This window comes from Talpa occidentalis, unplaced genomic scaffold, assembly GCF_014898055.3.
Source record: "Talpa occidentalis isolate TD23 unplaced genomic scaffold, MPIMG_talOcc4v2.1 talOcc4.9, whole genome shotgun sequence".
Lineage (NCBI taxonomy): Eukaryota > Metazoa > Chordata > Mammalia > Eulipotyphla > Talpidae > Talpa > Talpa occidentalis.
This window is the reverse complement of record NW_023605305.1, coordinates 82,816,782-82,831,185: the sequence shown is the minus strand read 5'-3', so window position 1 is coordinate 82,831,185 and position 14,404 is coordinate 82,816,782. Positions and strand designations below refer to the sequence as shown.

Below are 14,404 nucleotides of genomic sequence, written 5' to 3'. Positions count from 1 at the left end.
GCCAGAAGGGTCTGCCTATGTGTTTCCCAAACTGGCTGAGCCAGGAACTTGTTCTATGGACCCCAGCACCCTGGTTTCAGAGGCACCCCTAAATGCAGCCAGCCAAGGACCCACCTTATGAGAACATTCTTCTTCTTTCGCACTGCCTGCCTCAGGGGCTCACGCAGAGTGGCCTGGGCAAAGTCTTGCAGGGCTGCGTAGATGGTGTTCCTGATGGCCTGGTTAAAGACACTCTCCATCCTGCCCATGAGCACTTGCAGCCCCTTGATCATGGCAATCACCTAGATGGCAGCACACAGCAAGGTCAGGCTCTGCTGCCTGCCAGTGCCCTCACCAGTCCCGACCAAGCAGCTGAGAGCCAAGGAGCAGTGGATGTAGGGGAGACGTTCACTCTGGCATGAGACTGCTCTCTTGCTGCTGACCAGCGAGCTTCAGCCAGTCCAAGGACCACATTTCAAGCAGCTCTCTGGCCTCTGGAGGCCCTTCTACAGAATTCACATGGGTAGCCGGTATCAAAGAGAAATTTTTGTTTACTATAAAAACTTTAAAAGGATGTTCTACCATCTCTGCTTTTGAAATATTTTGTCCGGTTGCTGCTGAATAAGGGATGGGGGAAGGGGAAAGCCTCTCTGTTCTATTGCCACCTATTTTCCCCTTAACTAACTTATCTGTCTGCAGGGTATGTACCCCTCCTCTGGGTGCCAGCCTTCCTGCAGTAATCACCCCTCCCCATCTTGAGGAACAGTGGTATGCATTTATGTAGCTGGTCTGCCTGATTCTCAGTGGGGAAGTCTCATGGGATAGGGGAGGAATAGGGTGTCTGGTGCTGGTCTTCAGGGGAAGCCACATCCTCCAGTCTATCTTTTCTAGCAACAAACCCATCAGTCCCATTTTCTAATGTCTAGATGGGTCATGAATTCAGAGGGGAAAGCAAGCACCAGTCAGATCTTTATCACCACGTTATCACCCCATCATGATGGGTTCAGCTTCACCCTCTGGCCCAGGTTTTAAATATTGCTGCTGCATAAATGAGGATCCCACCCCCCAAGGCACACGTGCACACCCAGTGCCTGGGCCTGGGCCTGGGCCCCTGGGGGCTGTCAAGATATTTTTGTTGAAAAGGAATAAATGAATGAATGAGCTAGGGGCTAGTAAGCCTTGTTCTTTCTTTAAACCTTAAAGGAAGGGAAAAAAAAAAAACTTCAAGGTAGGGGAAAGGGTGAGAACAGAGCTCAGGAATGAGGATTTGGAATCAACAGTAGGAAGGTTTTTTTGGAGAGAAACTTAAGTGCAGAGGGACAACTAGGAGAGCAGCTTTCAGGGCACAATGGACCAAAGAGGAACCTGGATCCCCGTGAAACTGTGGCACTGGCATACAGATGGACACATGGACCTATTGGAGAGACTCAGAGTCCTGAAATAAAGCCTTAGCTTAGTAACAATTGATTTTTGACAAGGGTAACAAGACCATCGAGCAGAGAAAGAATAACCTTTTCACATTTAGTGCTGAGGCCACTGGATATGCATGTACAAAGTAATGAAGTGGGACCTCTACCTCACATCATATACAGAAATGAACAGCAAGTGGCTCATGTCTAGTGTAAAAGCCAAACTGTAAAACTCTTAAAAACAACACAATAAATCTTGGATCAGGCAATGGTTTCTCAGATATAACCCCTTAAGTACAAGTAAACCACAGAAAAAACAAATGGGACTTGATTAAAGTGGAAAACTGCCTTTCGAAGATACTAAGAAGTAAAAAGACAATCCATGAAACAGAGAAAAATTTTGTAAATTATATGTCTAATGAGGGCCCTGTATGCAGAATACACAAAAACTCTTACACCTCAACAATATAAAGATAAATAAACTAAGAAAAAAATGAGCAGAGGATTTAAACCGACATTTCTCCAAGGCTGACATGTAGAGGGTTAATAAGCACAAGCACAGATGCTCTATATTGTTTGTTATCAGAACTATGTGAGCAAAAACCACAGGGACACACCCCCTCACTGACGACGAGCATATGAAGAAACTCGTACCTTGCTGGTGGAACTGAACAATGGTTCTGCCACTTGGGGAAATATTTGACAGGTCCTCACATTTTTTAAAGAGTTACTACGTGACCCATCAATTCTACTCCTTGGCTATGTTGCCAAGAGAAATGAAAACATTTTTACACAAAAACTTGTATGTGAATGTACATGTTGGCAGTATTCGTACTAGTCAAAAAGTATAAATAACACAGATGTTACCCATTTATGAATAAACAAGTAAGTGTGACATATGCAAGCAATGCACTACCATTTAACCATAAAGGTGGGAAGGATGGGCACAGGTTACAACATGGTGAGTCTTGAAAACATCACACTAAGTGAAAGAAATCAGTCACCAATCACTACATATGATATGTGTACATTTAAGTAGAATCTCCAGGATAGGGAACTCTATGGAGATAGAAAGTAGATTAGTAGCTGCCAGAGGCCGGGGGGTAGGGGTGGGGGTGGGGCTGGGGGATAAGGAAGGAATGGGAAATGATTGTTAATGGGTATACGGTTTTTTTGTAGGGGAGGGGGGAGCAAAATGTGGTAAAATTAGATGGTGCTAATGGTTTTATAACTCTAAATATACTAAAAATTACTGGACACTTAAAAGGATACATTTTAGGGTATAGGAATTATATCTCAATAAAGCTACCATTAAAAAAAATTCTACCAAGGGAAAAAAAAACAAGCAATCGGGGATTACAATAGAATCCAACTGAAACTAGAAGACAATGGAATAATACCTTCAACATTCTGGAAAATTCTTTAACAATTTATAATTCTATATCTAGTCAATCTATAAGTGGGGTGAGATGTCAAATGTTTTCAGACATTCAAGATCTTGATTTTCTTTCTCCCACAATCCCTTCCTCAGAAAGATACTGGAGGAGATAATCTCTCAGCCTAATGAGAGAGAGAGCTGAGGGCGCCAACTCAGAGAGAGGGATTCCCACCCCAAGGAAGGAGACATTCCAGCACCTGGACACCAGATTCTAGACATCAAGCAGTTCTGACTGTAATGAAGGGGAGAATACAATTACTGAGAAATGACTGCAACTGTCCATTTCATAAGCAGTTTTATATCCTGTGGGTACATCTAGGTTTGCCTTTTTGGTCAGTTTACAGAAAATGAAAGAGTTGGGGCTTTTTTCCTATCTCTTTTGACTTTTTGCTTTCCTTTTACCCATCTGCCCAATGGAGCGAATACTCTCCTTTGATGTCTAAGAACAGAGTAAGTTTCTAATCCTTTCTGAAAGAGAACTTTTGACAGAACGCAGGTGAGAGAGGGACAGGAAACTGTATCCGTGGTTCGCCACGCCTGAAACGTGGAGATCCACACCAAGCAGCAGGCTGGGGTGAGGAGACACAAGGGTCGGCACCCACCTCCACAAAGGCGAACTTTTCCTCACTGGTGTAGTTGTAGCGCGTGGCTCTCTCATACTCCTCAGCTGTGCCCGGGCAATCCTTGTTACAGAACTTGTCTGTGGGGTGCACCAGCTTCCAGGAGTACTGGGGAGAGAAAAGTTCCAATGTCCATCATGGGTGAATGGAGGAGCAAGACATGGTGAGTTCGGGCAGTGGGGCGGGGCTGGGTCATGCAGGGAATGAAGGAGAGATTCTCTGTCCTACAGGGACCAAGCTTGCAAAGAGGAAGCCCAAGAAGGCAGGCAGGCACCAAAGACCACACTATGGGGTCTTACACTTAAAGGAAATGTCCAGAATATGGAAATGTCCAGAGACCCAGAGCAGATGGCTCAGGGCCAGAGACAGGGAATAGGAGTGAGGTAATGAAAATATTCTAAATCCAACTTGGTTGCACAACTCAGTGAATACACCAAAAGCGAATGTATTTACATTTAAGTAGATGAGGGCTACAATACGTGAATCATACCTCACTAAAGCTGTTCAAAGGAAAGAGGGTTTCAGATCAGCTCACGGAGCTAAAACATATCTTTAAAGGATCCACCATCCCAAGAACCAGTCACTGGCTGCAATGCTCACAACACGGAAACTTACACAGACAAGGAATCACTGTTGAACAATAACCGGGGTGCAAGGCAGATTTAAATGAGTGCTGGGAAGGGTGGAGGCAGCCAGGTTCCGAGTGAGCAGGGAGGGCCCAGGGCCGGGCTACCTACCACTTCCATGACGTGGGCGCTCCACTTGGACAACAGCTGCAGGCCCCGCAGGGCGAGGTCGAAGAGCTCCCGGTACTCCTCATCCGACTTCTGGCTGTCCAGCCCAGAGCCCGTCACCACCTGAGGGACACAGGCTATGTCACTCTTACTGTCTCTGTGTGGCCACTGTATACATTAATTACACCATTGATTCCCCCAGAACACGACGGGAGGTACTGTTAGCATACCCAGACAGGTACACAGAGGCTCAGGCAGGGCCGCATGGCTTGTAGATGGTTGAGGCTTCCAATTCTAGAAGCAGAAGCCAGAGCCCCACTCACAGCTGCCCTGGTCTGTGGCTCCAACTCATGGCTGCAACTTACAGCAGGTTCTCCTTAGAGCCAGAGGCTCCAGAACACAGTCCCACCTCAGAACATAGGAAATAGCACTTTCCATGGAACACTTTTGCTCTCGATTCATGAAATTTCCTCTGACTTTCTATTGCTTACAAAAATGCTAACTATGGACCACTAAATAGATTTCACAACTCATTAATTTGAAATGATCCACTGACTGAAAAGCACTGGTGAAAACAAAGATTACTATTCCATGATGAGATAATGCATGTACACAGATGTATACACACATACATATGCACACATGTGCAGTCACCATGTGCACAGGCATGGCCATGTGTGTATACATGCATACAAGGCACAGACAGAGGTGCATTCATGCGTGCACGCGTTTTGTGTGCAATGTGCACATAGACACATACATGTGTACATGCACATGGCCACACATGTGTACACTCGTGTATGCTTCTGTGTGCACTAGCACAGATAAATGTGTATATGTGTATATACATACATATGTACACACAGATATACCAAGCCAGTCCTCATTATGTGCAGTGTGTAGTTATGAATTTGCCTGCTCACTAGAATTTATTTGTAGCCTGGAAATCAATACCCACAGTGCTTTTGAGCTCCCTGCACATGTGGTGCAGAGGCAAAAAGTCTGAGGCTAGTTCTCAAAGGAGGTCTAACAGGGGATGCATCTGCGTCCCCATTTCAGCTCCTGTCTGCAAACATGGGGCCTTTCTGTGGCCTATTTAGCACCTGCCACATTTTTCTGTTGGTGATCTCATGAATTAACACAGTCCCAAAGCCTAGTGCTGGTGCTCTGGCTCATGCCCTGTGTGTGCCTTATGGAGGACCATGTGTGTTAGATAAACTCCCTTCAGGCATGAGTCAGAGGGCTGCTGGCCATGAGCTAATGTTAACATATCAGCCAGAAGGTGTCTTTAAACAGAAACACATATAAACAAAGTTCTGTCTGACCAGCTGGTGAAGACACAGGGAAGGCTCGCTAAGCCGATCCTGTATTTCACTGGGAACAATGGTTCAGTATTCACTCAGTGTTCAAGGTCACTTTATAGACCACACCTACTGTGAATAACGAGAATCATCTGTACAGGCAAGTACAAGTGTATAATTTGAAAAGAAGTCTGAGCACAACTCATTCTCAGATCACACCCAAGTTTGACGAGGAATGAAAGCAGCCCCAGCACTTCAATTATCCCATGGCTGTTGCTAAGTGTGTTGGCACATATGACTAAGATAGTCCAAGGTCTGGGCTCAACCCTGGTCCATGCCTTCCAGTAGCTCACATAAGAATGCAAACCACTCTCTTGATGGCCACACCGACCACTGCATTTGCCTGCTTTCATTGTCTGACCTTCTTTATTGTAAATACCTTGAAGACACTTACAAGTTTGGCTTGGGAGAGTGTGAGCACTCTGGCTGCAGGCCACATGGTGGCGCCAGAGAGCACCTGTGTACCCCCAGGAAGGCATCAGATCAGGACCTGCACCTGTTACCCACTGCCTACGCCCCTTGGAAGGGCTTCCAGGGAAGCCAGCCAGAAGAACATACACACAAATATTAACCGTAGTAGGTTCTGGGTGGCGGGATTCCAGGTGACTGATTTCCCCTCCTTTTGCTTATCAGTTTTTCTGAGGTTTGTGTGTTAATCATGTTTCTGTATTTAAAAAAAAAAAAAAAAAGAAAAATTCAACGCCAGTAAAAATGTAACCAGTGGGATGACAGATCTGTACACTCCTTTTCTGCCTCTTAGTGTATTTTCTGACTCATTACAATGATCACTTATCATTGTAGAGTTTGATATTCTTTGATGTTGCTGTGAGCAGGAGGTGGTTGGGATCATGTACAGATAAGCCACCGCTGGGCCCTGACTACCTACCTGGCTCCTTTAGCCCTCTCAAGGAACCTCGCAGGAGCAGGTAGCTCTCCCATTGCAGAGGAGGAAACTGAGGCACAGAGATGTTGAACAACTCGTGCAGGTCAGTGGTAGAACCAGAATCACAGCCAGCTGGACCAGGCTCCAGGATCCCTGCTCCTGACCCTTCTGCCTTCCTGCCTGGGATGGGCCTTCCCTCACTCTGCTGTCCATCCTCCCTATGTTGGGCCACTTGGTTTCTAGATGATCCTTCCCCCTCCACCCTGGGGGGCTCCACGCGGCAGGAGCACTCACCTCACTGTTGCTGTAGCGTGCTAGTTCAGAGATGAAGCGGATGTGGTCGTCCCGGATCTGCACCATCTGCTCGCAGATGTTGTACTGGGGGCTGATGCTACTCTGCGTGCACGTCCACCTGGGTGGAGAGGCAGGGGTCGGAGTGGGGCCTGGCCTGGACACGGGGTGGGACAGGCTCGGTCCGCTCCCTAATGCTCCCGGTGTCCAGCCATTGGCAAGAGCGCCTGCTGTGTCCCACGGTGGGGAGCCCACGTGGCATGGAAGGACCTCCTCTCATCGTGGCTGGTCCAGACACCAGTGTCTACATACTTACCAGTCACCGGAGCCAGGAGGGACCTGAAGCCTTGCTAGGGCTACAGAGGGCTGGAGTTTGAGCAAAGGAAAAGCACGTGGGTGACTTTCAACCTGGGTACTGACTCACGGCACTGACACCTTGTGGTTGAAGCTGCAAGGGGTCTACAGGTTAACTTGGGACACCTAAAGGGACCCGATCTCTTTTCAACAGTGACTTGCAGGCCATGGAGAAGGGAGCCATGGTGTCCTGACAGGCATGGCTGGTTCCCTCTTCCCACCCTCATCTTCCTCCCCCTTTCTTTCTTCTTTGACCTCAACTCATTTGAAAGATAGCATTGAGGAAACTATCCTGGGTGCAGAGGAAATAAATGAAATCATCATTCTCCTTCCCCAAGAGAAAAATGGACCACCCCTCTGTCTTGTTCAGCCTTTGGTGCCCAGGCATGGACTCTGAACAAGGCAGAGCGATGTGTGGGAAGGAACTCAGTACTTCAAAAGGAGGCCTGATATGGTCCTCATCCCAACATTCAAAGTGGACAGAGCCAAACTTCCCCATCTGCACTCAGGCCTGATTTTGATTTTGAGTTGTTTGGGTAGGGATGGGAGCACAGTCACTCAAACCTGCCCTCCTGCCATGGTCACTTTACTCGGCCCTTAGGCTCTGCCCAGGTCACTTCTCTCAGCCCCCCACACCAGCCTGGGTCACCTCTCTCAGACCCCCACACCAGCCTGGGTCACCTCTCTCAGACCCCCATACCAGCCTGGGTCACCTCTCTCAGACCCCACACCAGCCTGGGTCACCTCTCTCAGATACCTGCAGCTGTCTGGGTCACCTAACTCAGATCCCTATACCAGCCCATATCACCTCACCAGCCTCTACTCTACTCCCTAATACTTCGGTTGGTAGAGGAGTCACACCAGGAAGGTGAGGAAGTGGGTTCAGCATCCTGTACTTTCCCTAGCAGGGAAAAGAGGCGAAGAAGAGACTTATTAACTCACTTTCCTTGGTGACTTGTGGCTAGTGGAGTTCAAGGACACTCGCTCACATATATTCAGACCATGGCACGGTCTGTGTGTAAAGGTCCTTTTTGCTCAGTGTGGAGAGAAGACCCCCTAAAAGCTCTGGAGATCCAAGGGTGGCCAAGGTCATGCCAGATGTGCCCATGCCACTGAGCACCTGACGCCCTACGACTCAGCACAGATGACCCAGAATGGCAACTTACAAAGTGGCCTAGGAGAAGCTGGGACCCACCGGGCACTGGACAGTCCCAATCCCACCCCGATGACTTACAGCAGGGGCACAAAGCCTCCAGGGACCCATCTCCCTCCACCTGGCCACTGCAGGCTGCCAGTCCTCCCTTCTCAAGGGAAGGGCTCTTGCTGTCCCCCTGTGGCCTGTGTCACTGCAGGGACAGAGAGGGGGTGCGGCCACACTCTGAGTGCTTTTGAACCCCAAAGGCAGCAAAGGGCAGGCACAAAAGCACTCAGAGCGGCCCCTGTATCCCCTCAGCCAGCCCAGCCGGGCTCAGCACTGGGGGTCACTGCCCAGGGCTCCGGAGAGGAAGGAGGGGCTGAAGTGGCCCCTCAGCCCCCTGCCCGGCCGGGCATCCTGGCGGGGGCCAAGAGACATTACGGCAGGCACTCACTTGGACTTGTTCTCTTCATAGTGAGCACTGGTCTTAATGTATCTGGCCAGCTCTATCTGCATGTCGCCGAAGAGGGGTACCACCTGCAGCTGCTGAAAAGAAGCAAACAGAGCATGTGAGATGCCAGGAGAGCAGGCCTGGGGGACCTTGGGGAGCCCCGGTTTCTGCTCCCAGTGATGGGACTCTGGAACCCCAAAGAGCCCCAGCCAGCATCCAGGTCCTCCCCTGCCTCCAACCCATCCTGAGTTCCAGCAACTGAGCCCAGAGAGGCATAGTGACTCGTCCAAGGGTACTGAGCACACAGAAGGGAGGAGGGATGAGGACCAGCTGGCCCACCTACCAGGGCAGGTCTTTGTGCTCTGGTTAGAGGGTCTTTGCGGCCTCCAAACCAGGGCCAGGAGCGAGCCTGGCTACTGTCAGTGGGGTGTGGCCACCCAAAGCAATTCCACCAGGGAAGAATAGACTCCCCACTAGAGTGGGGGCTGTAACTCCCCACTGGACACCAGGACAAAGGAAGGGGGTAATGGCACTTCAGAACCAGAGGATGGTGGACACAAATCACTTGACATTTGACATCCCAAACCAACAGAATGCAGAGCCAAGAGGGAGCCCCAGGGGAAATCACGTTCTTTGGGTGACCGTACACTAGGCTAATTGATCGCCACAGTTGCCCCACTCTGGTGGGGGTGTTGAAAGTGGGGGAGGTAGTGAACTGAGTGGGGGCAGGGGACACGTGGAAACTTCATGCTGCTTGGTTTTGTCATGAACCTAAAACTACTCTCAAAATCATCTCTTAAAACAAAAGCTGAATCCAAATCCCTATGATAACCCTGTGAGGTCAGTCTATGATCGTTCCCTTTTCATAGAGGAAGAGTTGAAGCTTAGTTTATTTCAGTGATTTTTTTTTCAGAGTCAGACCAGCTAGAAGTGAAACTTCTAGACCTTGATTCACCTAGCTGGCCCCACGGAATCCTTCCCGTGCATACTTGCAGGCTGGGGAACTCAGCTTCAGAGAGGGTGAGTGATTTTTCTGAAAGTTACCCAGCTATTGAGTGCAGAGCCTGATTCACACCCTAGCCCGCCAGAGACTGGCTGTGCCCTCTGCTCCACCCCATCCCTTCACACTGACTTAAGAGAGGGGCAGATTCTCCAAGGGTCTCCCCAAATGGACCCTGTTTTCCTTTGGGGCAGCACCAGAGAAACATGCAGATTCCAGTCTTGAAAAGAAGCCAAGACAAGTCATGGCTTGTCCTAACCTCCCGGGGTCAGTGGCACCCAGGCCATCCTGGTGCCCTCCATGCCAAGCTTTGCAGGGGCCCCTGCTCATGGTAAGCCTGCTCTGCCATGTCTGACCTCTGGATTCCACACCAGTCAATGTCAGAAGACCCTGACCACACGGAATGCAGGCCTAAGGATGAAGCCCTCTTGTGGAAACCTCAAAGGCTTAACTGAACCGCCAGCTTTTATTTTTAAAGATTTGGTACTAGAAACTCCAATCTCTGAGGCTGAGGGTGGAGCAGGAGGCTGTGTGTTTGTAGATATGAGCCAATTTAAATTCCTGCCTTGAAGCTTCCTATTCATGAGAGCTTTGATGTATGCTGAGCATTAAAATAGTCTCTCTGAAGATGGAGTGCCCTGCTCTCTTTGGATGGCAGGGGATTTCAGGCGAAGGGGAGGCAGGATACCCAAAGAACCATGAAGCCAACCTCCCAAAGTGAGTCTCAGTGCTGCCTGACTTCTGGGGACAGCTTACAACAGTGGCTCCTCTTCCACGGCAGGTGGAGGCCCCATGGCTCTGTCCCTCCTCCCATGGAGTCTTCAGAGGCGTAACTCAGGGCACAAGACCCTCGGTCTGGCTAGCAAATTTCATTTCCTTCCTCTTAGCCCTCTGCCCATTCCCAGCCCCAGGGGCTGACCTTAAAGAACTTATCAATTTTGCTGAGGTTGATTCTCTTCTTGGCGTCCAGTTTGTAAATGTTACTGACGTTTCCATCCATCAGGTAGAGACCAAAGCCCATGACCTAGAGAAGCCGGGAGCACAGAAGCCAGTCATGTCCATTGGAAAAGTTCTCCCAGAACAACAAAAGTAGGTCGGAGCTTAAGCATATACACATACACCAGCCCTGCAGTGGTACCTTCTATTACAAAAACCCACGTCTTTACATAAAGAAATGGCTGCATTCCCACTCAATGGGCTACTTAGCAGTCATTAAAAATCACTTTGCAGAAATACTCCTAAGGACAACTGGAAAGGTGGATATGACCTAGTCAAGAAAGAAAAATAAGCTAGTGTAGTGAAATATGTATCAATGTTCAAGTAAGAAAAAAATAAATACAGTTGGGGCCAGGGTATAATACCTACCCCAACCCCACTGAAGAGGCAAACTGCTCCTTGGGTGGTGATTGTACCCACTTTAAGTGGGTACTGGCAATTCTGGCACTAAGGGACTAGTGACCAGAGGTGGCTACAAACCCTGACATAAGTGATCTGGGGTTAATTTGATGCTTATGATTTAATTCTGCATCTTTGCACCTGCTGACATTTCTCTCAACTGCATATCGTGCCAGAAGTGTTTGCAGATAGGAGCAAGTGTTTGTGAATGTGGGTAAATTTTCACTTTTTGATAATAGATTTATGTGTGTTTTATGATCCAATAGTCTATGGTCTACACATATCTTAAACATCATGGCAGGACTTTTTCTCCATTTTTCCGTATTTCTAGGCTACATGGTTCATTGGTGATTTTCCAAATTGTCAAAAAGTTAAAAAACAAAATTTCTAATATACTTGTTGAAAAATACCACATATAAGTGGCCCTACACAGTTCAAAGCCCTGCTATTCAAGGGTCAACTGTATTGTTTTTTTTAAAGTGATTCTAAATGAGAAGGTGAGAGTGCAGGTCAGGCCTGGAGTATGTGGCTGAGGCGTGTGGCTGCTGGGGTGTGTGTCTGGTGGGGAGGCGTACCTTAAGGAGCATGTGCTTCTCACTGGGGGTCAGGTACATCTTGTTCTCATAGTAATCCACACAGATGTTGACGATGTCGGCCAGCAGCTCCTCGTAGCCGGGGATAACTTCCAGTTGCTGATGGAGACACTAAACCACAGCATCCCCTCTGGTGAGTCTCCTCCTCAGCCCCCCACCCACAACCCCCAGCTCAGGATGACAGTGTGTACCCCACTGGTCACCCCAGATAGAGGGAGGGCTGCATCCTCTTCTCAGGGTCCCCAGGGTTAGCCTGAGTCCTCTGGGGGCCTCATTCCATTTCCTGGCAGTTCTGATGATTGGAAAGAGGTTTCCTGGGCTGAGTGGAAAAGCAGTTCAGCTTCACAGAAACAGCCCTGCAGTAATCTTTGCGATGTTTGGAGGGTGTTGATTTATCTATTTCTAAGTCACATTTGGTGATGGCAGGGAGTCTCAGCCCGAGGGGAAGAGAGTTGTGCCACCTGGCAATTCAGAAGCACTTCCCTTCATCAGTTTGTCTCCGAAGAGACAAAGGTTCCTCCCACTACTGAAAGTAGAATATTCCTATTTGGTATCATTTGATTTTTTTTTTGGGGGGGGGTGTCTTAGAAGGCTATTACCAATAATTTATACGGATAAATTTTTTGAACATCTCCAGACCCAAATGATAACTTCCCAAATCATACCACAGCGGAAAAATTAACTTGTAGAAAGTGGGGAAACAAGCATCCTGTGTAGGACATGGTAGGTGAATCTCGAGGAAGAACCTAGAACCTCTGTGCCCGGTGGCCTCCTTAGTCAACAAAAAGCAGCAAGGCTGACAGCTGAACCAGAAAATCCCATGAAGATCTCTATCCCGTGAAGATCGCCCCTCTCAATTTTGGCTTGGGCCCTGCTGACACTCTAGCTGGTGCCTGCTCAGGCTGAGCTGACAGCTGAGCAGGACAGACCACAGCAGTCAGGGAGAAGATGCGTGCCACAGCTAGGCAGGGAACCCTGCCCAGCAGAGGTACTAGCATACTCTTCTTACACACTTACACCTGTCAGCTCTGCAGAATAAAAGCCTGTTACAGAGTATCTCATGGCTTTCTCACAGAGTCTAAGAGACAGAGTCTTACAACAGTTGCAAAATAACAGCCCACTTCACAGATGAAGAAACTGAGGCTTAAACCTTGCCCAGGCCACAGTGGGTGGGTAGGATTAGATACAAGGCTGTCTAGTGCCCACCAGACCCCATGCTACACTTGTAAGGAAGGGGCAGAATGCTGGCTGAGAGGCTCAGGGTATAGCAGAGGGAGCTGGTGAGGGTGAGGGGTCATCTGCTGGGAGGGGAAACCCACTTGCAGCATCAAGCTGACACAGGGGGCAGGGAAGAACAGCAGATCTGGATGCTGCTCTCAAGCCCCTGCCCCCGGGCCCCGGCACCAGGCCAGCGCGAGCCTTCACCTGGGTGATTCTGTTGTGGTTTGCCAAGAACATGGACAGGTTCTGTGACTCCTGGATGGACTGGGGATCCGCCATCTTCCTCAGGAACTGTGCTGCCCTGGAACACAGGGTTGTGGAGAGAGGGACTCAGGTGAGCCAGCCCCACCATGCCTCGCAGCCCTGCCACCCTGCACCTGGAGTCATATTGCCCTCAGGTCAGGTGATCTGGATATCACAGTGACTCAAATGTCAGGGAGGGTGTGCTCTGGGTTTGCTTGGTTTGGGGCTAGTATACCTGCATTAGGGCACATGAAATAAAGAGGCAAGAATATACTGGCAATTTCTAGAGCTCAAATCCAGAAAGTCAAGGTGGCCAGCATGCCATTACACAGCGAGATGTGGCGACAGTGCAACAGGCACCCTGTGTCTTGCAGTGACCAGCAGTGAGTATCACAGCAGAGCTGCAGGCAGGACTCTGGGTTGTGCATTTTTCACTTACAGACAAGCCCCAAGTGTCCAAAGCAAAACACTGTACAGAAAACCGAAGCCTCTACCACCTAACAGAACCACAGAAGAAGGGACATGGGCATGGGGACTTAAGAGGACAAAATCCCAGTACAGGCTTGTCAAAGCTGAGCTGGTGCGGGCAGCCTTGTCTTGAAGGATGAAGGCCCATAGGCCAGACCCTGCTTGCTGAGCATGCTGTGTGGGGCCATGATGGACGGGCCCCCACACTGGGGAGGATAGGAGACATGCTACTGTGAGCAGGGTGTGCAATCTATGCAAGTTTCCAGACTGGAGACAGGCACCCCCGGTATATGGATTCACTTGGGGATAAGGTGTGAGTGCCCATCTGTCTTCTGTTCTCTCCACTCACTGACAGCCCCAGGAGGAGGTGCCCAAGAAGGGCCACTTCATCAGGACCTTGAAACCCCTTCTCAAGAGATTGTCCACACATGTGGGCTCATCTGGGCCAAAACCATAGGGTGATTGCTACTCTGAGCACCCCCTTTAGGCACTTGTGCCTAATTTCTGGAAAGAAATGACCCCCTCTATACTCTGTCCTTTCTCATGAGCTGACACCATGATGCTAATGGTGATCACGGCCCAGTCAAAGTCCTTACTCCACCCTGGTGGGACACTGACAGGGGCATTCCACCCACACAGAGCAGCTTGAACCTCCCTGGGAGTCTGCAAAAGAGGGTGCAGGGAGGACATCCTCCTCCTGTGGAAGTTGGGGTGCAATGGAGGGGAACAATCAGGTGGGGAGGTCACAGAGGGCACCAGCCACTCCCCCCTACTACTGACAGTATCACCAGCACCTGCACCCATGTACCCAGGCCTGTCAGTGCAGGGA

General features: G+C 49.3%; 1 protein-coding gene across 2 annotated transcripts in view; it reads right to left on the bottom strand.

The window, feature by feature from the left end:
- Window positions 1-14,404, bottom strand: part of CYFIP2 (cytoplasmic FMR1 interacting protein 2) — a 110,533-nt gene that overhangs the window by 69,262 nt on the left and 26,867 nt on the right. For both annotated transcript variants that reach the window (XM_037501026.2, XM_054691835.1), the window contains exons 7-14: window positions 13,069-13,165; window positions 11,626-11,754; window positions 10,575-10,679; window positions 8,659-8,750; window positions 6,719-6,836; window positions 4,184-4,303; window positions 3,429-3,554; window positions 115-281 (exon numbers count right to left, since the gene is read on the bottom strand). In XM_037501026.2, the coding sequence (XP_037356923.1) occupies window positions 115-281; window positions 3,429-3,554; window positions 4,184-4,303; window positions 6,719-6,836; window positions 8,659-8,750; window positions 10,575-10,679; window positions 11,626-11,754; window positions 13,069-13,165 (954 nt within the window). The remainder of the gene's footprint in view (window positions 1-114; window positions 282-3,428; window positions 3,555-4,183; window positions 4,304-6,718; window positions 6,837-8,658; window positions 8,751-10,574; window positions 10,680-11,625; window positions 11,755-13,068; window positions 13,166-14,404) is intronic.